The sequence below is a fragment of the Eptesicus fuscus genome, chromosome 16 (genome assembly GCF_027574615.1).
Source record: "Eptesicus fuscus isolate TK198812 chromosome 16, DD_ASM_mEF_20220401, whole genome shotgun sequence".
In the NCBI taxonomy this organism is placed as follows: Eukaryota; Metazoa; Chordata; class Mammalia; order Chiroptera; family Vespertilionidae; genus Eptesicus; species Eptesicus fuscus.
Genome location: NC_072488.1, coordinates 15,373,982 through 15,400,712, shown reverse-complemented (window position 1 = coordinate 15,400,712; position 26,731 = coordinate 15,373,982). Strand labels below are relative to the sequence as shown.

The window sequence follows — 26,731 nt, the reverse complement described above, 5'->3', positions numbered from 1 at the left end:
TTTGTTTTTTCAGAGAAGAAGGGAAAGGAAGAGAGAGCTGGAAACATCACTGATGAGAGAGAATCATTGATTTGCTGCGTCCTGCACGCCCACACTATGGATTGAGCCCAAAACCTGGGCATGTGCCCTTGACCAGAATTGAACCTGGGACCCTTCAGTCTGCAGGCCGACGCTCTATCCACTGAGCCAAACCAGCTAGGGCCACTTCAGTATTTTGATAGAAATGACCATCTAAATGGTTTTCATAAACTTGTGGAAATTTTTTAATCATAATCAAATTTACAGTTGTTCTTGGTTAATTCAAAAATGAATCAATTTAATCTCAGTGTCATATCTCTTTATAAGCAAAGTTATACCTGTCCACAGAACGGCCTGGCCCCACTCCAAGTTCTGGACGTGCACTAGGTAAGAGGTAAGACAATCTGTCCATCACTGAAGATGCCACAGGTAAGGCAGCAACATTTTGATTTATTTTCTTGAGTTCATTCACAATGGCACTGGCAATGGACTTTAACACATGATGAGGAAGATGAAATGTAACTGTGGCCCACTGAAAGAAAATGGGGAGTGTAAGCAAAGGAAAATGTACTCAACAGTTTTAACCAAAACCATAATGTATACATTATTAAATAAAGAACTACTTATTAGTCTCAAGTCAGTTTACTCCATTAATTCATCAGTTAAAGCAGAAACTTGCAATTACATAAAAAGTGAAATCTCAATTAGTCACCCTCAAAAAGACAGTTAAAAACCAGATGGTAATACACCTTCTCACATATCCCATCCACAATTAAGAAAAAAATCATCTGTAATTTTTTATATTCCTCCAGCACATATACAATGTTAAGCACAAACTCAAATATCTCCATTCATCTCAATTCATAAGAATATAGTTGTAGCCCTGGCCGGTTTGGCTCAGAGAATAGAGCATTGGCCTGCGAACTGAAGAGTCCCAGGTTCAATTCCAGTCAAGGGCACATATGGAGGTTGCAGGCTCCTCCCCGGCCCGGGACTGGGCCCTGGTCAGGGCTCATGCAAGAGGCAACTAATCTTTGTGTGTCTTTCACATTGATATTTCTCTGTCTTTCCCTCTCTGTTCCACTCTCTCTAAAAACAATGGAAAAATATCCTCAGGTGAGGATTAAAAAATAAAAAATAGTATTTGTACAATTTATTATTACTAAGGTAGTTGAGAAATTACTTTGGCTTAGCATATTCTTATGCATTTATTGTTGTTGTCATAATAATCCAGCAAAAGTAACTAAAAAAAAAGATCTATAGTCACACAGACTTGGATTCCAAACCCATCTTCACCATCAATAATGGTACCCTGGTCAAATTAACTTCTGATTCATGCTTATGTGAAATGGGGAAAAATAAATACTTATTCATATAATATTCTTATGAGAATTGAGAATTGTTACAGTGTTTAACAAAGTAGGTATTCAATAAATATTAACCATAATAATTTAATATTAAAATGATTACTTAAAAAGTTAGACTTTTATGATAAGCGTTATTCTCCCAGAAATCTATAAAGTAATTTCATCTTTATATTCTGTCCCCGCTCACCTATGGTTTCCACTCTCTAATATACTCTAGGCATCCTACTTAAAGTATTACTTATCTAGATAACTAGAAAACTTGTGTCCAGAAATATAATTTGAATTGCTAAACTACAAAAAAACAAAAAACAGAGAGGCCCTGATTGGGTAGCTCAGTTGGTTAGAGCATCGTCCCAATACACCAAGGTTGTGGGTTTGATCCCCACAACCAATGAATGCATAAATAAATGGAACAACAAATTGATGTTTCTCTCTCTACAACCAATCCAAAAAAATTTTTAATTAAATAAAATAAAAATGTATAAGAGAGAGAATGAAAGCCTCTTACTTTGTTTCTAGACCTAAACTGTTCATACATCCAGAGCCTCTTGGATGAAAGGGAGGCTGAATCCCCTTGAGAAAGAATCCTACAACAATGCCTCAACTCTACACTGTAAATCATATTCCAAGTTCTCCCCAAAGGCATCTGTGTATTCACTACAGTCACTGTGCACTGGGAGACATGCTTGAAAGGTTGGAGTTGTACCTTACAGGATTATTCTTTGAATCAACCAAAAATATATGATACAGTTTCTCCTGGACAGGGTCAGTATTATACTTAACCAATTCCCAAACTTTTAAGATATATGCTCTGGAAATCTGATGTCCCTAGGGAAGAAGGTTCCACCAGAATACAGTATTTGTTCCACTGAGTTACATGATGACACTGCTACCAAACATCGGGCAAAAAAAGGTGGTTATTCTACTGGTTGGTATGATTACTAGTCAGACTGACAAACAAGGGAAACTGGACTGTTGGTAAATAACAGGGGCAAGAACTTAGCTAAAATCCAGGAGATTTTCTAGCATGTCCCTAAGTCCTGTCTACTAGTAAAAGTGAATGGATGATTACAACTTAAACACAGCACCACTGAGGATTTCAATCCTGCAAGAGTTAAGATTTGTGTCACTCCACCATGTAAAGACATCTGACCAGATGAGGTACTGGCTCAGGACAAAAAGAATATGGAATAGGTACTTGAAGAAGGAAGTTATAAATGTCCTCTTCACCATTATAAAATTGAGGGATAGAGCAGCTATGCATATTTTCTTCCCTTATTACATAATTGATGAATGGATAAATGGATGGATAATTTTCAGGGGTGAGAAACACCTGGCCCGCTGTATAAGGCGCAAGAAATCATTTGGTCTGGCCTTGCCAAAGCATTATGGGTGAATTAATTAAATGTTTGACCAAATATAGCAGGCTAATTTTTAAGTTGATAATTTTGAATGGCCTGAGAATGACGTTACAATTATCCAAATGGCCCTTGGCAAAAAAAAAGGTTCCCCAACCCACATTTAGATACAGACACACATAGACACACATATATAGACTTATTTTATGTAAGAATTTTTAGTTATAGCTAATGTAGTCTTTAGGTAGCAGAGTTCTATTACCTAAACATTTGAGACTGTAACTAAATTTTAGGTGTAGTTAATATTATCTAGGGATGAACAAAATTCTGTTGAAAGCTTGTTTCTCTCCTTTCTGGGGAATGGGGAAAGAGATTCTTCATTTGTAAAAAGAAATAGTTCCCGCTTCTTTTCCGATGAAACACCAAATTGTGGATAATGCCGGTGCAGGAGGGCCCAGAGGCTTCCATGGAGGATTTGGCAGCCCCAACTTTAAGTAGGGGCCGGGGTCGCGGCCGGGGAGCTCGTGGAGGCAAGGCTGAGGACAAGGAGTGGATCCCTGTCACCAAGCTGGGCCGCCTGGTCAAGGGCATGAAGATCAAATCCCTAGAGGAAATCTATCTATTCTCCTTGCCCATCAAGGAATCTGAGATCATTGACTTTTTCTTGGGGGCATCCCTCAAGGATGAAATGTTAAAGATCATGCCTGTGCAAAGGCAGACGCGCGCTGGCCAGAGGACCTAGTTCAAGGCATTTGTCGCCATTGGGGACTACAATGGACATGTTGGTCTGGGTGTTAAGTGCTCAAAGGCAGTAGCCACTGCCATCCATGGAGCCATTATCCAGGCCAAGCTCTCTATTGTGCCTGTGCAGCGAGACTACTAGATAAACAAGATCGGCAAGCCCCACACGGTTCCTTGCAAGGTGACTGGCCGCTGTGGCTCTGTACTGGTGCGCCTCATCCCTGCCCCCAGAGGTACGGGCATGGTCTCGGCCCCTGTGCCTAAGAAGTTGCTGATGATGGCTGGTATTGATGACTGCTACACCTCGGCCAGGGGCTGCACTGCCACCCTGGGCAACTTCGCCAAGGCCACCTTTGATGCCATCTCTAAGACCTACAGCTATCTCACCCCAGATCGCTGGAAAGAGCCTGTGTTCACCAAGTCTCCCTGTCAGGAATTCACTGACCATCTTGTAAAGACCCACAGCAGAGTTTCTGTGCAGAGGACCCAGGCTCCAGCTGTGGCTACCACATAATTTTATATAAGAAAAATAAAGTGATGATTAAAGCCTGTGAAAGAAAGAAAGAGAGAGAGAGAGAGAGAGAGAGAGAGAGAGAGAGAGGGAGGGAGGGAGGGAGAGAGAGAGGGAGAGGGAGGAAGGAAGGAAGGAAGGAAGGAAGGAAGGAAGGAAGGAAGGAAGGAAGGAAGGAAGGAAGGAAGGAAGGAAGGAAGGGAAATCGTTCCCATTGTTAAGTAAAAGCATAATATTTTTGTTCAAATACATATAGACTGTGTGTATGGAGATGCTGAGTACACAAAAGGGTAGGCTGTGTCTGTTTTAAACTACTGTCTCTACTGTCACCAAACCTACCCTTTAGTTCTCTTCTCTGTCATGTTGGGTTTGGGACTCTACAAACTATATTTCTTCTTTGCCAACCAGTTTTCTGGCTGATGGGTTCTGACAAAAGAAACACGGGATGGAAATTGGAAAGCATGGTAAGGGGAGAAAAACTTGCGCCTTGCTATTTCTTGTCATTGCTGTCAGGATTGTTTCAACAAAGACCTGGCAGCAGCAGTTTTTTGTTTTGTTTTCTTAGGATTCCCCGAACTAGTCTCATAGAGGTCCCTCAGAGCTCCAACAGAAGTACTAACATCAGCCAAGCAGCACCTCTCTTCAGAGATAGGTCTCAATTTCACAAGCTTCAAGCTCCACAGTATCAGCAACTCCTCTTCAGAAATCTGGGTCCCAGAGCCACAAGGCCCTTTCTCTAAGTTTGTAGAGTGCGGTAAACCTAACCTCTTGTTTCTCCAGATTACGTGAGAGCTGCTTCCTGTAGGTATCATCTATGTGTCAATTCAGCATTTCCTGTTCATTTTTTCAGTTCTCAAACACATGTTAAATCAATTCCTTACAATACATTCTCTGTTTGAATGTATAGTATGGTTTGTTTTATTAAATAAAATGTCCTATCACTGGAATAAGGGTTAATAAAATCATTGTAAATCTAGAAAATAAAATTCAATGTAAACACTACAAACAACATAAAAATACAACCCATGGGGATTTATAAGAAAAAATACTGAAGATACATTCTTAAGTTAAAAACCACACACAGCTATATGCTACAGTCGGAATGTTTGTATCCCCCATACTCCCAAAATTCATCTGTTAAAATCCTAACCCCCAAAAATGATAGACTTAGTAGGTAGGGCCTTTGATCCCTCATGAATAGAATTGGTGTCTTTACAAAAAAGGCTCCAGAGAGATCCCTTGCCCTTTCCACTGCATGAGGACACAGTGAGAAGGCACCAGCTATGAACCAGGTAGGACTGACTTCTTCACCTTGGACTTCCCTGCCTCCACTATTGTGAGCAATAAACTTGTTGTTTATAAGCTACTCAGTCAGTGGTATTGTGGTGTAACAGCCCAAACAGACGAAGATAGTATATCACAGTATTTTCGAATAATTACAATTGTACATGAGAAAAAATATATAAATGTAAAAGTTATTTTTAGGAAAATGGCTTTTACCTTCTATGTTATATTCTTCAGTACAGAAATTTTACATGTATTACAATTATAACTTAAAAAGATCTTTAAAAAAAAATGCAAAAGAAATTAATGAAGTATGCCCACGGATTTAAGTCAAAGCACCATTTCCCACAGACATCCTAATCATGCAAACAAAAAAAATTTTTTTTTAATTTTTTTAATTACAAAGAAAACCCAAAATGGTCGTCCCATTTCCTAAGACATACTCCATTTCTCATTGAAGCAAATAACCTGACAAGGTCTCTTTCATCTGCCTCTTGACCAATAGAAGCTCATCAAGCACAGAAGCTTTAGTAACAAAGTCACCAAAACAGTTCCCACAAACTGAAGTTAAACTTAAGTAAAAATAGTCTCAATTTTAAGATGACTTATAAGCACATTGTTTTAAAAAGAGAAAAATCTAGAATCTATGCCAGTCGGGGTAAAGGGAGGACAGAAAAGTAAAAGTATAGGGGGAAAAAAAAGAGAAAAGTTAAAGTATGAAAGGTTTTTTTTTTCTATTATAACTCTAAGGTATTATTTTTATTTTCTTACCTTAGCAACTTTGTGGTTTGCTGCAGTCTCATGAGATGTATTTTTTAAACCATCTTTAAGCTGTGTGATGAATAAATCATAACCCTCCGTACTAGAAATATCTATCTTTTCTAAACATGCTGATAAGAGCTGCTGTGCCTAAATGAAAAAGATGAACACAGAAAATTAAACAAAAAATGTAAAGTTTAAATTCTCATTCAAATAATTTAATTTGTAATGATTCTAACAGTTACTATACCGAAGCTTGCAGACTTTTACTTTTCTTAACAAACAAATGATTTGAAAGGGCAACTGCAAAATTAAATGATATGAATTCAGTGTATTACCACACAGGAAAAGTTTCAATACACAGAAGCTATCATAAACCAAAGCAAGTTAAAACAAACAAACAAAAAAACTTGGCAAAGTAAAACCATGAACAAAAATAATAGAGGTAAAAATTTTGAAGACATCGATGTCTAGTCCTTCAAAGAATTTTAAATATTCAGACTATGCAAAACCATCAGAGAAGGATTCATTCACTAAGTTACCATGATATATTTTTAAAAGCCCTTTGAATTGGTATGCATATATTCAATATGAACTACCTTAAAAAAATATATGGTTAATATATGGAAAAGAATACATCTACTCAGATCCAACCAAACACAGGACACCATACTTTGGTCAAGAGAGCGACAAACTAATGTGGTGCAGTAAAGGATGCCTGGAGTGTTGGATGGTCTACAAATAATATATTATGTGAATATCAGAGTTGTAATTATTTAGGTAAAAAGAGAGAAATCCAGCAATAAGTATTAAGAGCCAGCAAGGTCCAGGAGGTGATAAAAAGACCTAGGTATAATATACCTAGCATTTCAGTCTGTGTAGTTGGAAAAATACTGACTAGGGGGTCTATTTCATATAAATATTCAAATATTCTACTGTGATTCTGCAGTGTGTTTTTTTTAAACTTGAACAGTATAATGCCATCTTCCATTGTAAATATACTATAAATCCTTTATTAAGGCATCAGTTTTATTAACATAACACTTGATCTAAATTCCTTAAATTAGGAGGGGAAAAAATGTTCAAAACAAGTAGAACTAATTAATTATCTGTTCAAATATTTTAGACATGCCCCCATATCCAGATATTCTAATAAAAGATGGCTATTCTGTTTTCAGAATTCTAACTGCCAGCTACATGATTTCAGTATTAAAATATAACAGAAGAAAAAAAAACATATAATAGAAGACTGTGCTATGACACTAAGTGAGAAATCTAAGTGGATATATGTTGATTTTTTTAAAATGCCACCTAGTAAGAATAAAAACATCTAACACATTGGCATTTCTCATGTCCTAAATGGAAAGTATACTATACAGCCTGGCTGGTGTGGCTAAGTGGTTGAGCCTTGACCTATGAAAGAGGAGGTCATGGTACAATTCCTGGTCACGGAACATCCCTGAGTTGCAGGCTCAATCCCCAGAAGGGGGCATGTAGGAGGCAGCCGATCAATGATTCTTTCTCATCATTGATGTTTCTATCTCTCCCTCTCCCTTCCTCTCTTAAATCAATTTAAAAAAAAAACAAAACAGAATATCTCACTTTTTTTAGAAAGAACAGCATTATAATCTTTTATATTCTATTTAAGATCATTTAAATTACAAAAATTTTTTAAAGTAATTTTTAAATTACATGACATGAACATCAATGCACATAAAAAAGTTTAAGCCCTAGCTGGTTTGGCTCAGTGGATAGAGCGTCAGCCTCTGGACTGAAAGGTCCCAGGTTCAATTCCAGTCAAGGTCACATGCCCAGTTGCAAGCTCAAAGCAACCAATCCATGAATCTCTCTTATCATTGATGTTTCTAGTCTCTCTCCCCTCCTCTCTGAAATCAATAGAAATATATAAATAAATAAAATTTAAAAAATGTTTTAAAGTTTAATTTGGATACATTTACAAATTAAGTAATTAATAGTAACACTATAAAAACATGCATATAGCTGAAATTCTATATTGGAATTGTTAAGCGATACAATAAATAGCATATTCCTTACTGGTTGTCCATTAATATTTAAGCCTCCCCTTTTTTAATACTTAAAAAAAAAATAGAGAGAAACCAAGATGGTGGCATAAACACCTGAAATTACTGCCTCGCACAACCACTTCAAAACTATAACTAAAAGACAAAACGGACAACATCCAGAACCACTGGAAGGCTGGCTGAGTGGAAATTCTATAACTAGAAGGAAAAAGAAAAGCAAACTGAGACTCAAAAGAGGAGAAGAGGTGTGGAATTAAAGTGCAGAGGTATGGAGGCGCGATCGCGGAGAGGGCTGGCAACTGAGTACACGGTTGTCTTGCTCAATCAAGAGAGAGACACAAGCTCCCGACTGCTCTGAACTCCAATTCCAGGCAAGACTCTGGGGACCCAGACTCATACAGGGAGAAACTGGACTATCTGGCATCAGGCGGAACTCGAGGGCGGCTTTCTCTCAGAGGTGCCTGAGCGATTACAAGAGACACTGAGACCCAGGGGCATCTTAGGGCAGGGCTGACGGGAAGCCATTGCTGTTTGCTCCGCCCTGAGACCCCGACCCACCCAAGTTTGCATATGAATGGCCTGGTCCTTTGAAATCTAAAATTACCTAACAAACTGCAGCTGAGTCAGAGAGACACAGAACATCCAAAAGAAGGCCCAAGGCCCCACAGCAGCCTGCATTGTTTCACAGCTGGGCCTCATCTGGGCACCTCCAAAACCCAAAGAAGAGGAATCTGCAGATCTCTCCATACCTCCTGCTGGGTGGCCTCAGGCAAAGGCTAAATTAACACCTCCTTGGAGATCCAAGAGCCACAGTGGTCAGAGTGGGACCATCCAGATTACAACTCCTCAGATCCATAAGGACACACTGAGGGGGCAGACTCAGTGAGCACCAAAGCCCCACTGAAGCAAGTCTTGCCTCATAAGGGTGTCTCCAGCACAGAAATTCTCTCAGCATAGACACAGCTGATCCTCACAGCCAATTGGCCTGGAGGTCAATTCCTCCCAGTGACACCAACAACAATCAAGACTTAACTACAACAAGACTGTGCACACAGCCCACAAAGGGGTGCACCAAGAGTGTCCACCTCAGGTAACTGGGGAGGCTGAGCCACTGGGCCCTATATGACACCTAGCACACAAAGCCACTCTATCAACACAGGGAAGCAGCCAAAATGCGGAGACAAAGAAACAGGTCACAGATGAAAGAAATGGAGGAAAGCAAACTACTGGATATAGAGTTCAAAACCACGGTTATAAGGTTTTTCAAGAATTTTCTAGAAACTGCCGATAAATTTAGTGAGACCCTCGAGGGTATGAAAAAGGACCAACTAGAAATTAAGCATACACTGAAATAAAGAATAATATACAGAGCTCCAACAGCAGACTAGAGGATCATCATAAGAATCAAGTCAAAGATTTGAAATACAAAAAAGCAAAAAATACCCAACCAAAAAAGCAAAAAGAAAAAAGAATCCAAAAATATGAATATAGTGTAAGGAGCCTTTGGGACAACTTCAAGGGTACCAACATCTGAATTATGGGGGTGCCAGAAGAAGAGAGAGAGCAAGACACTAAAAACCTATTTGAAGAAATAATGACAGAAAACTTCCCCACCTGGTGAAAGAAATAGACTTACAAGTCCAGGAAGCGCAGAGAACCCCAAACAAAAGGAATCCAAAGAGGACCACCCCAAGACACATCATAATTAAAATGCCAAGAGCAAAAGACAAGAGAATCTTACAAGCAGCAAGAGAAAAACAGTTAGTTACCTAACAAGGGAGTTCCCATACGATTGTCAGCTGATTTCTCAACAGAACCTATGCAAGCCAGACAGGAGTGGCAAGAAATAGTCAAAGTGATGAATAGCAAGAACCTACAACCAAGATTACTCTACCCAGCAAAGCTATCATTCAGAATTGAAGGGCAGATAAAGAGCTTCACAGATAAGAAAAAGCTAAAGGAGTTCATCACTGCCAAACCAGTACTATATGAAATGCTGAAGGGTATTCTTTAAGAAGAGGAAGAAGAAGAAAAAGGTAAAGATAAAAATTATGAACAAATACATATCTATCAACAAGTGAATCTAAAAATCAAGTGAATAAAAAATCTGATGAACAGAATAAACTGGTGAATATAATAGAATCAGGGGCATAGAAAGGGAGTGGACTGACAATCCTTGGGGGGAAACGGGTGTGGGGGGGGAATAGACAAAAATCATACACCTATGGATGAGGACAGTGGGAGAGGGGTAAGGACATGAGGTGGGGTGGAAACCAGGTGGAGGGGCGCTAAGGGGGGAAAAAAGAGGAACAACTGTAATAATCTAAACAATAAAGATTTATTTAAAAAATAAATAAAAATAAATTTTAAAGAAGTAAAAAAGAAATAAAAATTTAAAAAAATAAACATCTTTCCCGAACTTCTTAGCCTGATATGGTTATGTGACTAAATTCTGGCCAAAGGGGAAAGTATCAAAAAGACATATGTAAGAGACTTTGTGAAAGAACTCAAGAAGAAAGAAGGAGGAGACAGAGAGGGAGGAAGGAGAGAGAGAAACACAGGAAAGGTGGAAGAAAAGTAAGGTTGGAAAGTCGTGTCACACTGTGCTCGCCTGGGCTTTGTCCTCCTTGTCACTATGACTAGGAAATAATGACACTTAGAGCAGTTGTCTTACATTCACAAGATGAAAGCTGTAAGAACTGAGGTAAGCAAAGATGCCTCTACACTTAGCCCTGTACTGTCACTGTAAAGAAATTATCCTGTTTGAGGCACTGTATTTTGAGGTCTCTCTTACAGTGCTTTAATCTGTATAGTTCACACTTAAATATCACTTCAACAAGCATTAATTATGCACAGGAAAAACAAATATTTAAATAAAGTTGTGATCAGTAAGTTAATTCTTTGTTCTTATTAGACAATCCAATTTCATTTAACAGCTAATAGGTCTGAGGTTACATTAAGCAGAAAAATATATTGATACTTATTTTAACTTACCTCTGTAACAGGTAATTCAAGCTGAACCACATCATCCTGCTTTGAAACTGGAGTTTGCAGAGCAGTGTCTAACAACAAGATTCCATTAAGGTCCTTCCTGCATCCTACTGCATAGTCATCCACAAATATAACTTTATCCACCGCAGAAATATACTGACATTTCACCTGTCCACCTGGTTTAGCTGTGAAAAGAATAAAAATTCAACACTTAAGATTTTAAGACCAATAGTCCATTCAAGATAAATGTTTACATGGCAACTAAATACAATATAGAATCCTGGACTGGGAAAAAAAAATTGCTCTAAAGAACATTATAAGCCGAAACCGGTTTGGCTCAGTGGATAGAGCTTCGGCCTTCAGACTGAAAGGTCCCAGGTTCGATTCCGGTCAAGGGCATGTACCTTGGTTGCGGGCACATCCCCAGTGGGTGGTGTGCAGGAGGCAGCTGATCGATGTTTCTAACTCTCTGTCCCTCTCCCTCTCTGTAAAAAAAAAAAATAAAATATACTTTTTTAAAAATAAAGAACATTAGCCCTAGCTGGTTTGGCTCAATGGGTAGAGTGTCAGCCTGCGGACTGAAGGGTCCCGGGTTCGATTCCGGCCCGGAGCACGTGCCTGGATTGCGGGCTTGATCCCCAGTGGGGGGCGTGCAAAAGGCAGCCAATCGATGATTCTCTCTCATCATTGATATTTCTATCTCTCTCACCCTCTTCCTTCCTCTCTAAAATCAATAAAATATATTTAAAAAATAAAATTGATTAAAAAAATAAATAAATAGCCGAAACCGGTTTGGCTCAGTGGATAGAGCGTTGGCCTGCGGACTCAAGGGTCCCAGGTTCGATTCCGGTCAAGGGCATGTACCTTGGTTGCGGGCACATCGCCAGTAGGGGGTGTGCAGGAGGCAGCTGATCGATGTTTCTCTCTCATCGATGTTTCTAACTCTCTATCCCTCTCTCTTCCTCTCTGTAAAAAATCAATAAAATTTAAAAAAGAGAAAAAAAATAAATAAAAAATAAAGAACATTATAAGAACAACTGATTATACTGACATATATACTGTAGATCAGATAAAAGTATCAATGTGAAATTATCAACTTCGTAACTATCATTGCTGTTATAAAAGAGAATTATCACTGTTCCTAGAAATAAAAATAGTAAGAGGTAGAAGGGTACGATACATGCAACTTACATTCAATAGAACAAAAGTAATATACCGTATTTTCCGGCGTATAAGACCCCCGACTTTTGAGAAGATTTTCCTGGGTTAAAAAGTTGTCTTATACACCGGAAAATACGGTATATGTATATGTGGGGGAATATATTAGCCCCTGAATGAATGACCATATGACTAGGTCTATGGTCAAGACAGACTCACAGTAAACAAAGTGGGTTTGAGATATTTAGCTGCTGTGACACAGACAATCATAGCAGTCTACCCCCTCCCCTCAACCCCCACATTCCCCCACACACTCGCACCCCCCTCACTACCCCCACACACACTCCGCAAAGGAGTGCATCATGCTCCTTGCAAGACAGATTCTCAGCATCTGAGAAGTAGGGAATGGTTAGAACTGAATTTTGACCTCCCCTACAGAAAACACAGAACTTGATCATGCTCTGCATCCCTTTTTACTTCAGACCTCAGAAGAAGCATAAGACCTCTTAGTCACCCTCACTACGTGACCTGAAATCCCTAAAGGGCTTTTTCCATCCCCCACCCACTTCTTGCTCAAAATGGCAACCGCAGCCTTCTCAGGGGTGGCTGTTTTCCACTCACACAGCACCTATTTCGGTTTTGGAAATGGGTTGGGTATCGCTTACTCTTTATTGACATTATACCTCCCTTCTACCTAACTCCCTGCTTTTTTGAAGCTGTTAATAAGCTCTAATATGTGTTATTTCACTCTTTGTTGCAGTGTTCTGAAGATTCTAATTTTGTGAAGATTTTAGCACTCGAATCACTGTTTTACAACCATGTTGTTAATTTCAATACCCACAAAGAAGATCCTCCTAAGGTACTGGTCTCTCTGTTCCTTAACTGATCACCTCCATTGATCTTATTTTCAGCCTCATGTCAAGCACCTTCTTCCCATGGTCACACCTAATCTCTGTCTAGAGCACTGCTCACTTGGCCATTCCAATCCCCAAACTCCAACCATTCTCTGACCCCCAATTCATTGACCAACATTGTTTTATGTCCTTACCTGACTCTAGCTTTCCTCCGTATCCAGCTCTGATCATTATCATAATAAACTTTCTTTTCCTCACTTTCTCAGCTACATTCACCTGACAAAACATTAAGCCTGACCTCCTCATTATTCTTTTTGTTTTTGTTTTTAAATAGCTATTTATTCATTTATTTATTTATTGCCATCACCATTTATCCCCTCCTAACCCTTCTCCCACTTTCACCCACCTCCTTCTCCCCCAATTACCACTGCTGTCCCTGTCCATGAGTTGTTTGCTCAATCCCTCCACCCAGCCCCCACAGCTGTCAGCCTGCTCTCTATCTGTGAGTCTGTCTCTATTCCAGTTCTAATTTCTTATGGTATTTATTACCACCTAACATTGTGTGTGTCGAGGAGGGGGGAGGGTGTAATACATCTCTTCCCACTAAACCATGAGCTCTAGGAAAGCAAAGACTTTAACTGCTGTATCACCAGTACTTGATATAAAATAAGTGTTTTTTGAATAAATGACTTATTTTATATATATAGTGGGGGGTTTTATTGTCGAAAATATTATGGATGTCCCCCATTTACCTCCTTCCCCACTCAACCTGGTTCCCACCCCACCCCAGGCTTTCACCGCACTACTGTTTGTGCTCATGGGCTATGCATATATTCATATAAACTATTTGGTTAATCTCTCCCCTTCCCTCTAAGATCTGCCTGTTCCATACTTCCATGTCTCTGGACCTATTTTGTTCCTCAGTTTATTTTGTTCATTAGATTATACATATAAGTGATATTTGAAGTCATATGATATTTGTCTTTCTCTGACTGGCTTACTTCACTTAGTATAATAATCTCCAGGTCCATTTTTGCTGTTGCAAAGGTATTTTCTAGTTTTGAAGAAATTTTTAATATATTAAAACTAAACTAAAATGTGGCAAAATGCAGTATTCTACAATTATTTTAGTACACATGTAACTTAGATATTTTAGGTATGAAACTAGTGATCTGGAACAGATAATCCCGGCCATCTCTACCCTCCTTGCCCCTTTTTACCTCCTCTTCTCCTGCCAGTATACAGTCACTGTCCTAAGCTGTAGTGGCATTTTGGTGAAAAAGTACCAGAGTGCTCTGTAGCTCAAAAAAAAAAGAAAGAAAAAAAAAATCAACCAAAACTGAATTAGAAAAGGAAAAAATAGAAAGTAACAGAAATTGAAAGTAATTGAAATATCCCTGCTCTTTCATGCACTATTTCATTATATATTAACTAAATGCAATTTAAAATATGAGATAGGTTTTATTAGCAGACAAACTAATTTGGGAGGTTTTTCTGACCAAAAAATTAAGACAAAATAGTTATTATTCAGTTCAAATGAAACCTGTTTCTCGTTTATCCCAGGCATATCAAATAAATGTGCTTGCTGAGGTCCTAGTTAGTTTGAACCTCTAAACTTAGCTGCACATTAGAATCACCTGGCATGCTTTAAAAAAAAAGAAAGAAAAAAAAAGTATGCCTGGGCTGCACTCCAGACCACTTAAGCCAGACTACTGGGGCCCAGAGTATTTTTTAAAAGCTCCCTTGATGATTCTAATGAGCAACCAAGGCTGAGAACCACTGCCCTTTGCCATCTCCCCCATCCTACTTCTCCCTTTCCTACTTCATAAATCAAAGTAAAAGTAGAGAAACAAATCACAAAAATTTAAATTCCGGGGCCCACAACAAATCTCAAAGAAGGGATTCCTATCTGCCTCACTAAAACATTTCTATCATTTCCTCTAAAAGCATAATATTTATATTCTCTAAAATACAGCCCTTACTTGAAACACTCAAACTAGACCACACTACTTTTTAGGAGCCCTGCCCTTGTCACAAACTCTTTTATATAGCAATTACTTTATTCTCTTTGTTATTTGTACATCCACTATCTTCTCTCTATACTTCCTTCTTTTTATTATTTGTACCTCTCTTATCTCCTCTTTTGTACCCAAAGAGTTTATCTTAACTTGGTTGTATACCTCACATTTTTATTTTTTTATTTTTAAAATAATATATATATTTTTATTGATTTTTACAGAGAGGAAGGGAGAGGGCTAGAGAATTAGAAACATTGATGAGAGAGAAACATAGATCAGTTGCCTCTTGCACACCCCCTACTGGGGATGTGCCCGCAACCAAGGTACATGCCCTTAACCGGAATCGAACCTGGGACCCCTCAGTCCGCAGGCTGATGCTCTATCCACTGAGCCAAACCAGTTAGGGCATACCTCACATTTTTCAAGTTCTATAGGTTACAAAGAATTTCTCCATTCATTATCTTATCAAGAAATAAAGTAATCTGGGCAAGAATTACTAGCCCACTTAAAGACAAGTAAATCAGGCCCAGCTGGTGTGGCTCAGTGGTTGAGCATTGACCCATGCACCAAGAGATCACTTGTTCAATTCCCAGTCAGGCCACATGCCCAGATTGTGGACTCAATTCCCCGTTGGTGGGGGAAAGCGACGTGCAGGAGGCAGCCAATCAATGTTGATGTTTCACTCTGATCGATATTTCTAGCTCTTTCCCTCTCCCTTCCTCTCTCTAAAATCAATGAAAACATTTTTAAGGAAAAAAGAAAAAAAAGATAGTAAGTCAAAGAAGTGTCTTGCCAAAGGCACCAAGAGGCATAAGGTCATGAGCAGTACAATGCACATATGAGAGAGGTACCTCCCACCCATCTCCCCAATGTTCTTACATACTACATTACAGAAAGCTACTATTGTTTAATTCTAGCTACAGTTATAGCCAACATTCCTAAGTAGAGAGTAACAAACGCACAACTTAAGTACAATTACAACTACAAAGTGCCAGTTAAACAATAAGGATTAGTAATACACTCACATTTACCTCTGCTCCCTTCCAAGCTCACATTTACCTCTGCTCCCTTCCAAAGACAGTGAAGAGATCAAGAGGGCCTTACCAAGCCCACAAAGAAAAAAGGAACAAGTGAGAATATAACAGCAAAAAAAAAAAAATTGAAATTGGAGAACAGATAGAAGAGTATTAACTGACTTGTTCCCATAAAAATCTAAAAGCTAAACCAGCCAGAAGGGAATTGAGTGTTAACTGATACTAAACATGTAGCTCCTAATCATAATAAGGCCCTAGACTTTTTTGTACTTTAAACTGGGAGTTCTTGTACTACTTAAATATGAGAAGTATAGCCCAGGAGGGACAAGTCTAAGATCCTCAGGCTCTCTGATCAGTCCTTTCTGTATGCTTTGTACTCTAATGCCAAACTGTTTGTAACAAATACTACCAACTTCCTACCTGTGTACTCTTGTTCATGCTGTTCCCTCTATCGGACTAACTCATTTTCTTTCAAGTCTCAACTGATAGGTCATCTCTTATAGAAAGCTTTTTAATTTGGCTTTCATCTTTTTACATCAAATGACACTTGTTGGCCTGAACTATCTATACTCTATACTAATAAAAGGGTAATATGCTAATTAGACCAGACATCTTCCGGATGTCCTTCCAAACAAAGCCGCAGCTGTGAGGGCCAAAAGCTGGTGGCACAGGCCAGCCCAGGGGCACGGCCCCTTTTGCAGAGGTGGCGCAGGAGAGGCCGTGGCGCCTCAGTCCCGAAGCCTCCGCAGAGGCTAGACAGGGTGCCTCAATCTCCCACAGCCCCTCTTCCAGCTGGCCTGGCCCCAGATCACCCCCTCACCAGTGGGCCAGAGGCAGGGCCAGTACTAAGAAGCAAGGGCCTAGGGCTGAGGGCCGGCAGTGGCAACAGGAGCAGGGTGATGGGGGAGGTACCTTCCTCTGATTGGCCAGGTCGCCTCCCGCAGAGGTGCTCACCAGCCACAGGGAGCAGGCCTAAGCCATCAGTAGGATATATCCTGAGGGCTCCCAGACTATGAGAGGGGGCAGGCTGGGCTGAGGAACCCCCCCATCCAGTGCATGAATTTTCATGCACCGGGTCTCTAGTCTATATATATAAAAGCCTAAGCGACCGGCCAACCAGTAGCTATGATGCGCACTGACCACCAGCGGGCAAACGCTCAACGAAGTAGCAGGAAACCACAGGCGTAGAAACATGAAACAAACTGATAAACTGCAGAGAAAAGGGGGGAGGGGGGAAGGCAGGGAAAGATTAACCAAAGTTCTTATATACATACTAGAGGCCTAGTACACGAGATTCCTGCACTCAAGTGGGTCCCTTAGCCCGGCCTGCACACCTCTTGCAGTCCGGGAGCCCTTGGGGGATGTCTGACTGATGGCTTAAACTGGAAGTCGGTCATCCTTAGCGCTGCCGCAGAGGCGGGAGAGGCTCCTGCCACTGCTGCTGCGCTCACCAGCCATGAGCACGGCTTTTTACTGAGCAGCACACCCCCTGAGGGAGCACACTGACCACCAGGGGGCAGCTCCTGTGTTGAGTGTCTGCCCCCTGGTGGTCAGTGCACGTCATAGTGTCCGGTCATTCTGCCATTCGGTCTATTTGCATATTAGCCTTTTATTATATAGAACTAGAGGCTCGGTGCATGGATTTGTGCACCGGTGGGGTCCCTCAGCCTGGCCTGCACCCTCTCACAATCCAAGACCCCTCAAGGGATGTCGGAGAGCTGGTTTCGGCCTGATCCCCGCAGGCCAGGCCAAGGGACTGCACTGGTACACAAATCTGTGCACTGGGCCTCTATTCCTAATCCTAATCCTAATATATAAAAAGCCAGGGGCCATCACAACCGAAACAATCAGATGTGGGGTAAAAAGGCCAGCAGGAGGGTTAGTGAGGGACAACCAAATGACTGAATAGCAGGCTGCATGGGGAGACCAGGCCGGCAGGGGGGTTAGTGAGGAACGACCAAACGACTTAATAGCAGGCTGCATGGGGTGATGGGCCGGCAGGGGGGGCAGTTGGGGGTGACCAGGCTGGCAGAGGGAGGCAGTTGGGGATGATGAGGCCGACAGGGAGAAGCAGTTGGGGGCAACCATGCTGACGGAGGGGCAGTAAGGGGAGACCAGGCCGGCAGAAGGGGGCAGTTGGGGGCAACCAGGCCGGCGGGGGGGGGGAGGGGTGGAGGGGCAGTTAGGGGCAATCAGGCAGGCAGGCAGGCAGGCGAGTGGTTAGGAGCCAATGGTCCTGGATTGTGAGAGGGATATCTGTGAGTTGGACATCCCCTGAGGGATCCCTTATTGGAGAGGGTGCAGGCTGGGCTGAGGGGACATTGCCCTCGCCAGGCACAAATTTCATGCACCAGGCATCTAGTATAAATATAAAGCACCAAGACTGTCCTAGCTGGTTTGGCCGTGGATAGAGCATGGGCCTGTGGTTGACGGGCCCTGGATTTGATTCCAGTCAAGAACACAAGCCCAGGTTTCGGGTTTGATCCACAGAAGGGGGGGGTGCAGGAGGCAGCCAATCAATGATGTTTCTAGCTCTCTCTCCTTCTCTGAAATCATTAAAAATATATTTAAAAATGAAGTCTGTTAAAAAAAAAAAAAAAGGCACCAAGCCCTAGCTCGTTTGCTTCAGTGGATAGAGCGTTGGCCTGCGGACTAAAGGGTTTCGGGTTCCATTCTGGTCAAGGGCACATGCCTGAGTGGTGGGCTCAATACCCAGTAAGGGGCGTGCAGGAGGCAGCTGATCTATGATTCTCTCATCACTGATGTTTCTATCTCTCTCCCTCTCCCTTCCTCGCAGAAATCAACATATATATACCATTTATTGAGTGCTTTGGAAATGGTTCAAGCAGTGTCTACAGATATCAGTTTACTTAATCTTTCCAATAACCCACTGAGTGTTAGGTATTATGAAGTACAGAGAGAGGTTAAGCATCTTGCCTATGGGCACAGCTACTAAGTGGTGAGTCACAGACTGGAACTCAGTCTGGCTCCAGAGCCAATATTCTTAACCATCAGACTAATCTTTCTCTATAAATGCCAATGCCTTCCAAATCTGTATTCCCAATTTTTCAAAATTCAACCCTGAATTTCCAAATACCTTCTGGATATCTCTACTTGAATGCTCTTCAAAATTAACACAACTGAAATCACTATGTCCCTCTTGCTTTTTCCAACAAAAGCTACTCACCACACTTTCTTGTACAGTAGACCCACCCCCCTTATGTATGGGAATACATCCCAAGACCCCCAGTGGATGCCTGAAAGCATAGTTGTACCTAACCCTATAGATACTATCTTTTCCTATGCATACATACCTATAATAAAGTGTAATTTGTAAATTAGGCACAGAAAGAAATTAGCAACAATAAATAATAATAAAACAGAACAATTATAGCAAAATAGTGTAATAAGTTATGTGAATGTGGTGTCTCTCTCAGCAAACTAGCACAAATTTCTTTTTCCTTCTTCACAACTTCAGATAGAAGACTCAGTCTTACTATATAGATCTTAGCAAGTTTAGCATAGGATTATTACTTTCCTTAACTTGAGAATTTTCACCTTTTCACTTTATAGCTTCTCTTTGGCATAACCAAATTGCCAGCATCACTACTCTTTGGAGCCATTATTAAGTAAAATAAGGGTTACTTGAACACAAGCAATGCAATACCGTGACACTTGATCTGATATACCAAATGGCTACTACCTACCTAATGGGTGGGTAGTGTATAATACAGTATCAATATATATGACAGAGGGATGATTACCAGCCAGAGCGAGATGGAGAGGGACAGCTTGAGGTTTCATCATGCTACTCATAACAAGGCACACTTTAAAACTTATGCATTCTTTACTTCTGAAATTTTCCATTTAATATTTTCAGATCACAGCTAACCGCACAGGTACCTGAAACCATGCAAAGCACAACCATAAATAAGAGGGACTACTGTATTGCCTATTTGGGTTAGTAAACGTCATTCATTACTCAAAGTAGGAACCTAAGTATGAATAATTTTCATCTTTTCAATCTCATCCCCACATTCACCAAATTATGTTGTTCCCAACTCTCTAACTTAATGATACTCTCATCACATCTCACAACTGGGCATTAGCTTCAATGCTTTCTAAAAATGAATCTGACCATGTCATAACCTACAATGGTTCCCTACCATTGACTTCTTAGAAAAACATATTATGGCCATGGCTGGTGTGCCTCAGTTAGCTGGAGCATTCTTCTGTATACCAAATGGTGGTGAGTTCAATATCAGGTCAGGCACATGCCCGGTTGCAGGCTCTATTCCCGGTAGTGGGCGTGCAGCAGACAGCCAACTGAAGTTTCACTTTCACACAGATGTATTTCCCTCTCTCCCTCTCCCTTACTCTCTCTATAATCAATTTAAAGGTGTGGCTCAGTGGTTGAGCAATGACCTGTGAACCAGGAGATCACGATTTGATTCCCAAGAAGGGCACATGTCCCAATTACGGGCATGATCCCCAGTGTAGGGCACTCAGAAGGCAGATGATCAATAATTCTTTCTCATCATTGATGTTTCTATCTCTCCCTCTTCCTTCCTCTCTGAAATCAATAAAAGTTTTTTTATTTAAAATAAAAATCAACTTTTAAAAATACAATAAAGTCTTATATAAATCCACTCATTCAATATAAAAAAATTTTTTGCTAAAGCAAATCTTTGACATAAGATAGAGCGTCATATAGCATTACTAAAGTCAATCAATTGGAATAGAACCAACGTATGTACTCATAGCCCACAATGAGATTTGCTGAATTTACTTTTTATAAAGAACTCATATAAAGGTAATTATCTTCTGGGGCTATTAAAATTCCAACTTATACTGTGTTTATTATCTTTCATAAAAGAATAATTGAGACTAGGAAGGCTGCATGTACCAAGGTTAGTCAGGGAACAGGAAAGTGGTTTAAATCATAATTTCCAAAGCAGACATACAAAAAATTTTACCATTTTATCCAAATTAATGCATGAATACATGCCAATACAGTAGTAGTCAGAAAAATATTTTCTGCCCTAACCAGTTTGGCTCAGTGGATAGAGCATTGGCCTGCAGACTGGAGGGTCCCAGGTTCGATTCCAGTCAAGGGCATGTACATTGGTTGTGGGCACATACCCAGTGGGAGAGGTGCAGGAGGCAGCTGATCGATGTTTCTAACTCTCTATCCCTCTCCCTTCCTCTCTGTAAAAAATTAATAAAATATATTTTTTTAAATATTTTCTAACTCTAACACAGTGATAAGTATGAGTTTTATCCATAAAATTTATTTGAGTACTATGCAGTTTAACCTGGTTAGTTTTCTATATTCTAAGACTTCTGGAGCAGGCAGCTCTGGGCTTTAAGTCTAAACAAGAAGTTGTTACCTCAGACAATCAATCAATAAGAATTCTCTTAATCTGAACTTTGCTGCAACTGGAATATAATGATCTTTTTCTCATTTATGATCACTGTACACACTTTTCAAATCAAATCAAAGTCAATGCCTATCTAGGACAGGGGTGGGGAACGCCTGGCCTGTGGGCCACCCGGGAAATCATTTGGTCTGGCCCTGCCAAGGCAACCGCAGGCGGGACTTGAAATTCAATAAATCTAGTAGCTTTTTTCATAGCAACATAAATTTATATTAAGTGAATTATAATAAGTGAATGATGTATAAATATCCAAATGGCCCTTGGCAGAAAAAAGGTTCCCCACCCCCGATCTAGGAAAAAGATAAAGGGATTCATAAAGAAATGTAAAACCAGAGTATTTATCTGAAAACAATAAGCAGCTTTGGAGTTCTGCATTTTCACTCTGACAAAGATCTGGAACCCCCTTAAAAAACTGAAGAGACATGAATTTCTTTTACATATATACTGTATCACAATATCCATCGATTAATACACACATATATCTTCATTTACTTATATACGTATACTACACGAGCAATCCATATACAAAACTAATATTACAACAGACTAAACTTCATTCTGACATTTAGCCACACCAATACACTGAAATAAGTTACCAACATTTATATTTCCATCTACATTTGAATGATATCTATTTATCTTCTGTGTATAAACACTAAGTCAGTGAACATTTTTTAAAGTAATAAATAATAAGGAGCATGTTAATATTAAGCACCTATGAGAGAAGAGAATTAGCATTCATGTAGACCTACAATACTACGTAGGTACAAGAATTGTTAGATACTTTATGCCAAAAACTATTAGACACTTTAAATGTTTACCACTTAGTCTTCACAGCCACCATATGAAATATTAATCTTAATTTATAAATGAGGAAGCAGAAGTTCATGAAGTTTAGATAGTGAGTTAGTGAGCTAAAGTTCAAAATTCAGGACTACCTAAAACATAAAAGCCCATTCTCTCATCACATGCTCTCAAAAAACTATAAAAACAAAAACACAGCCCTAGCTGGTTTGGCTCAGTGGATAGAACATCGGCCTTCAGACTAAAGGGTCCCAGGTTCAATTCTGGTCAAGGGCACATGCCCAGGTTGCAGGCTAGATCCCCATTGTGGGGCATGCAGGAGGCAGCCGATCAATGATTCTCTTTCATCGTGGATGTTTCTATCTCTCTCTTCCTCTCCCACCCTCTTTGAAATCAATAAAAAATATTTTTTAAAGTGTGTGTGTGTGTGTGTGTATGTGTGTGTATATATATATATATATATAGAGCTATTTCCGGAACAGAAAACACCACCAGCAATAATTAAATGAATAAGAAAATACTGAACAAATTAACAATACTTTATTCACCTTTTTAAGATTTGTATTGATTTTTAGAAAGGTGGTATCCGGCTGGCCCTCCCTGATCTGGGCCCAGCGGGCCAGGCCAGCCAGGGGGCTGTGGGCAAGTTGGCCAGCAGGTCCCACGCCCTGGTCAAACTCCCAGTCAAGGGGACAATTTTCATATTAGCCTTTTATTATATAGGATATTTTTCTAAATCCTCACCTGAAGACATGCTTATTGATTGTAGACAGAGGGGAGGGAGAGAAACACTGATGCGTTGCCTTCCCATGTGCCCCAAACAGGATCACATGGTATGTGCCCTGACAGTAAATAGAACCCTGCAACCTTTCAGTATACAGGGTGATGCTCCAACCAACTGAGTCACACCAGCCAGGGCCTATATATTTTTATTTATACATATTCAATCCTCAATGTATAGGCATCTGCAATTGTACCCAATCCCATTCCTTTCTAATTAACAAATGCCCCAACAAAGTCATCCCAAATCAGTTCTATGCATCTAACCTTTACACTTATATTATGCACCTAAAAGCCTCCCCTGTAGTAATCTACCATAAGAGTGACTACTTTTTTCCCTTTCATGAACAGGTAATACATATATGTCTAATTTCCCCAACCACTTATAACAAATTCTAGCACATATTTTTCTCAAACGTGGCTTCCAGATATTATAAAATTCCATGAGACTACTCTTTTTATGGAAAACACTTTTTAAAAAATATATATTTTTATTTATTTCAGAGAGGAAGGGAGAGGGAGAGAGAGAGAGAGAGAGAGAGAGAGAGAGAGAGAAACATCAATGATGAGAGAGAATCATTGATTGGCTGCCTCCTGCACCTGCACGCCCCCCACTGGAGACTGAGCCCACAGCTGGGGCATGTGCCCTTGACTGGGATCGAACCTGGATCCCTTCAGTCTGCAGGCCAATGCTCTATCCACTGAGCCAAACCAGTTAGGGCTGGAAAATGCTTTTAAGGCTTCTGTTAATATGGCTTTATATAGAAATCCAAATACATATACTATAATACCATTTATTCAAAGTTCAAAATCATGGCCGAAACCGGTTTGGCTCAGTGGATAGAGCGTCAGCCTTCGGACTCAAGGGTCCCAGGTTCGATTCCGGTCAAGGGCATGTACCTTGGTTGCGGGCACATCCCCAGTAGGGGGTGTGCAAGAGGCAGCTGATCGATGTTTCTCTCTCATCGATGTTTCTAACTCTCTATCCCTCTCTCTTCCTCTCTGTAAAAAATCAATAAAATATATTTTAAAAAAAAAAGTTCAAAATCATGAAAGACAGTACTGGATACTGTTTAAAGTTACAAGCATATACTAAAATGCATGAAGATATGTATGAAAATGATAAAACCAAATTAAAGATAATATTCATAGAAGGAGGAAGGTTGGAGGAATACAATCCAGAATGGACACAGAGGGGGCTTCAACTCTCTTTTATAAAGTTTTATTTCTTAAACCGAGTGGGGGATACATCATAATTCTTTATACCCTCTCGAATTTGAAATTATTTTTAAGTGAATTTAAGAGGATATCCAATTACTAATGATTGGTAATATAAACTATAATGTCCAAGTTGCAGTAACTGCTCATTGCTCTATCTAGGGCACCCCTCCTGTTCCTCAAGCCAAGAAAAGAAACATTACAAGCAGAAACTTTCTCTTAGACCTATCTTAGATATGGTTCCAGGTTCATATTCCAGAGCCATACACAGTCCATTCCTTTCACAACTCTCACATCAACAAAAATCAAATCCCTTATCTTACCTCTACCTCCCTAAATCGCCATTTACTGACGCGCCTTGTTTACTCACACAGGAAACTAGAAGAACGCTCTTTCCTAATCTGTCTCTGTTAAAACACAAGTGAGCTGGTAGTAACCACGTTACTCTTCCCACTTGGCTAAAGGCACTGTCGTATGTATTAGAAATCTGTGCACGGATCTAACTCACTCACACATGCTCACTTTTCAAACTCAATTCATAAATCTAAATTAAGTCGCTCATTAAACCTCACATGAAATGTCACCTCCACCAAACGTCACTTGGCCAGGGCGGTTCCAAAACACCGCGCTCCGGGGCCCCGAGCGTCCACCCCGCCCCCGCCCCCGTCCCCGCCCCCGCCCCCGCCCCCGCAGGCTTAAAAAGTCCGGCCCCCGGACCAGCGTGTCCACCGCCCAGAACGGCCCTCCTCCTCGGTGAGACTCACACACACCTCCCAATCCCAACTTTCGCTCACTGGGGTGCAACCAACAGAAAGGGCCTGAAGTTCCACCTCATTGCGAACCCAAGGGAATCGACAGGTTCACCCCCCGCGGTTCCCGAGTTTCTCGTCACTGAGGGGACAAGGTCTAGTCTCCCATGGCGTCCGCCAGAGTCCTAAAGTCGTCGACGGCACAGTTCGGGCAGCTAGCCCGCCCACTTCCCTCCCTACCCCCTCTCCGGGGCAGCCTACCCCACCCCCACCCCCACCCCCATTCCCATTCCCATTCCCATTCCCAATCCCACTCCCGGCGCCAAGCCCGCCGGCACCTGCAGGTCCTCGGAGCCGTCGGGGACCCGCTTCTACGCTCAAGCAGGGAGAGCCAGGATGCTGGCAAGGACGCTCGCCTCCGGCCGCCAGCCTCTCTCTTCGGGACCAACCCTTCGAAAGCCTGCCTCTCTCTCGTTTGGCTGAAGGCAGTACCGACCATTTCTCCCAGGACCTACCCGGGGACCTGGCCTTCTTCAGGGCCCAGACCCGAGGCCTCCTCGCCTCTCCCGGAGGACCCACCTACCCCGGACGCTCCAGGCCCGAGAGGCAACTCCCACCCCTCCCCAACTCGCCAGTCTCTCCGAACCAGCGGCAGCGCTGGAGAGCCAAGTCCCACGGTCCCCCCCTCCATCAGCTTCCGGGCCCCCCTGCCCAGCCAGGCCTGAGCCCCCTTGCCTGCCCTCCGCCGCCACCCGCTCCCGTTACGCCGCTTCCCCTCCTCCGGAGGCCGAGTCGCGGGCTGGGCGGCTTCCTTCCCCGGCATCCTGCGGGCCCGGCCCCGCCCGCAGCGGACCGGGCCCCAGCCCGGCGCGCCGCACACTCACCGCTGAGCGCCGAGGCCTGCAGGGTGGCCCCTGAAGTACCGTCGATGACTTTGATGGTCCCGCGACTGGTGACGGCCAGGATGGCGTTGAGCGCCGGGTGGTAGGAGAGGCTGTGCAGCCCGTCGGGGTCGCAGCGCATGCAGCCGTCCCGCAACACCAGCCACTCCGAGGCCCCGGCCGCCCCCGCCCCCGCCGCCGAGGAGCAGCCCGGGCCCGAGGCCGCCGCAGCCGCAGCCGCCATCTTCCGGCCTGCGCTCAGCACAATCACACTGGGAAGCGGCTCAGTGACAGTCCCGGGAGGTGCACCACCGCCGCCAGTCACCATCCGGGGCCAGGGGGCAAGCGAGCGCGTTAGCCGGAAGTGAAGTCAGGCGCCGGCACGCACGCCGGACGTCGGCCGCGCTCCCCCAGGGGCCCAGCTCCGAGGGGCCCTGCGCGGAGGAGGCAGGCGGGGGAGGGGGCGAGAGAGCGGGGGGGCGGGGCGGGGCGGGGCGGGGGCGGCGGGAGCATGCGCGGGAGGGCTCGCGCGTGCCACGCGCCGCGGGTCTGGCCAGCGCTGCGTCCTCAACGTCCCAGATTTTCGGTGCGCCCTGGGCGTGGCCGGGCTCCGCCCCGCGCCTGGACTCCGGGCGAGGGAGGTGGAGCGCCTGTGTATTTCCGCTGGGCGGGGGCCCCGCCGGGTCTACCTGTCCGAGACGCCCGAGGACCTTTGCTCGGTTCCAG

At 42.2% G+C, this 26,731-nt stretch overlaps 1 protein-coding gene and 1 pseudogene across 2 annotated transcripts in view; one reads left to right on the top strand and one right to left on the bottom strand.

Moving 5' to 3' along the window:
- The window catches only part of BIRC6 (baculoviral IAP repeat containing 6), a 188,101-nt gene extending 161,660 nt beyond the window's left edge, over window positions 1-26,441 (bottom strand). For both annotated transcript variants that reach the window (XM_054728248.1, XM_054728250.1), the window contains exons 1-4: window positions 26,009-26,441; window positions 11,075-11,256; window positions 6,051-6,188; window positions 357-550 (exon numbers count right to left, since the gene is read on the bottom strand). In XM_054728248.1, coding sequence (XP_054584223.1) covers window positions 357-550; window positions 6,051-6,188; window positions 11,075-11,256; window positions 26,009-26,333 — 839 coding nt within the window. In that variant the 5' untranslated portion in view covers window positions 26,334-26,441. The remainder of the gene's footprint in view (window positions 1-356; window positions 551-6,050; window positions 6,189-11,074; window positions 11,257-26,008) is intronic.
- Window positions 3,158-3,998, top strand: LOC114230325 (40S ribosomal protein S2-like; annotated as a pseudogene).
- Window positions 26,442-26,731: the final 290 nt, after the last annotated feature.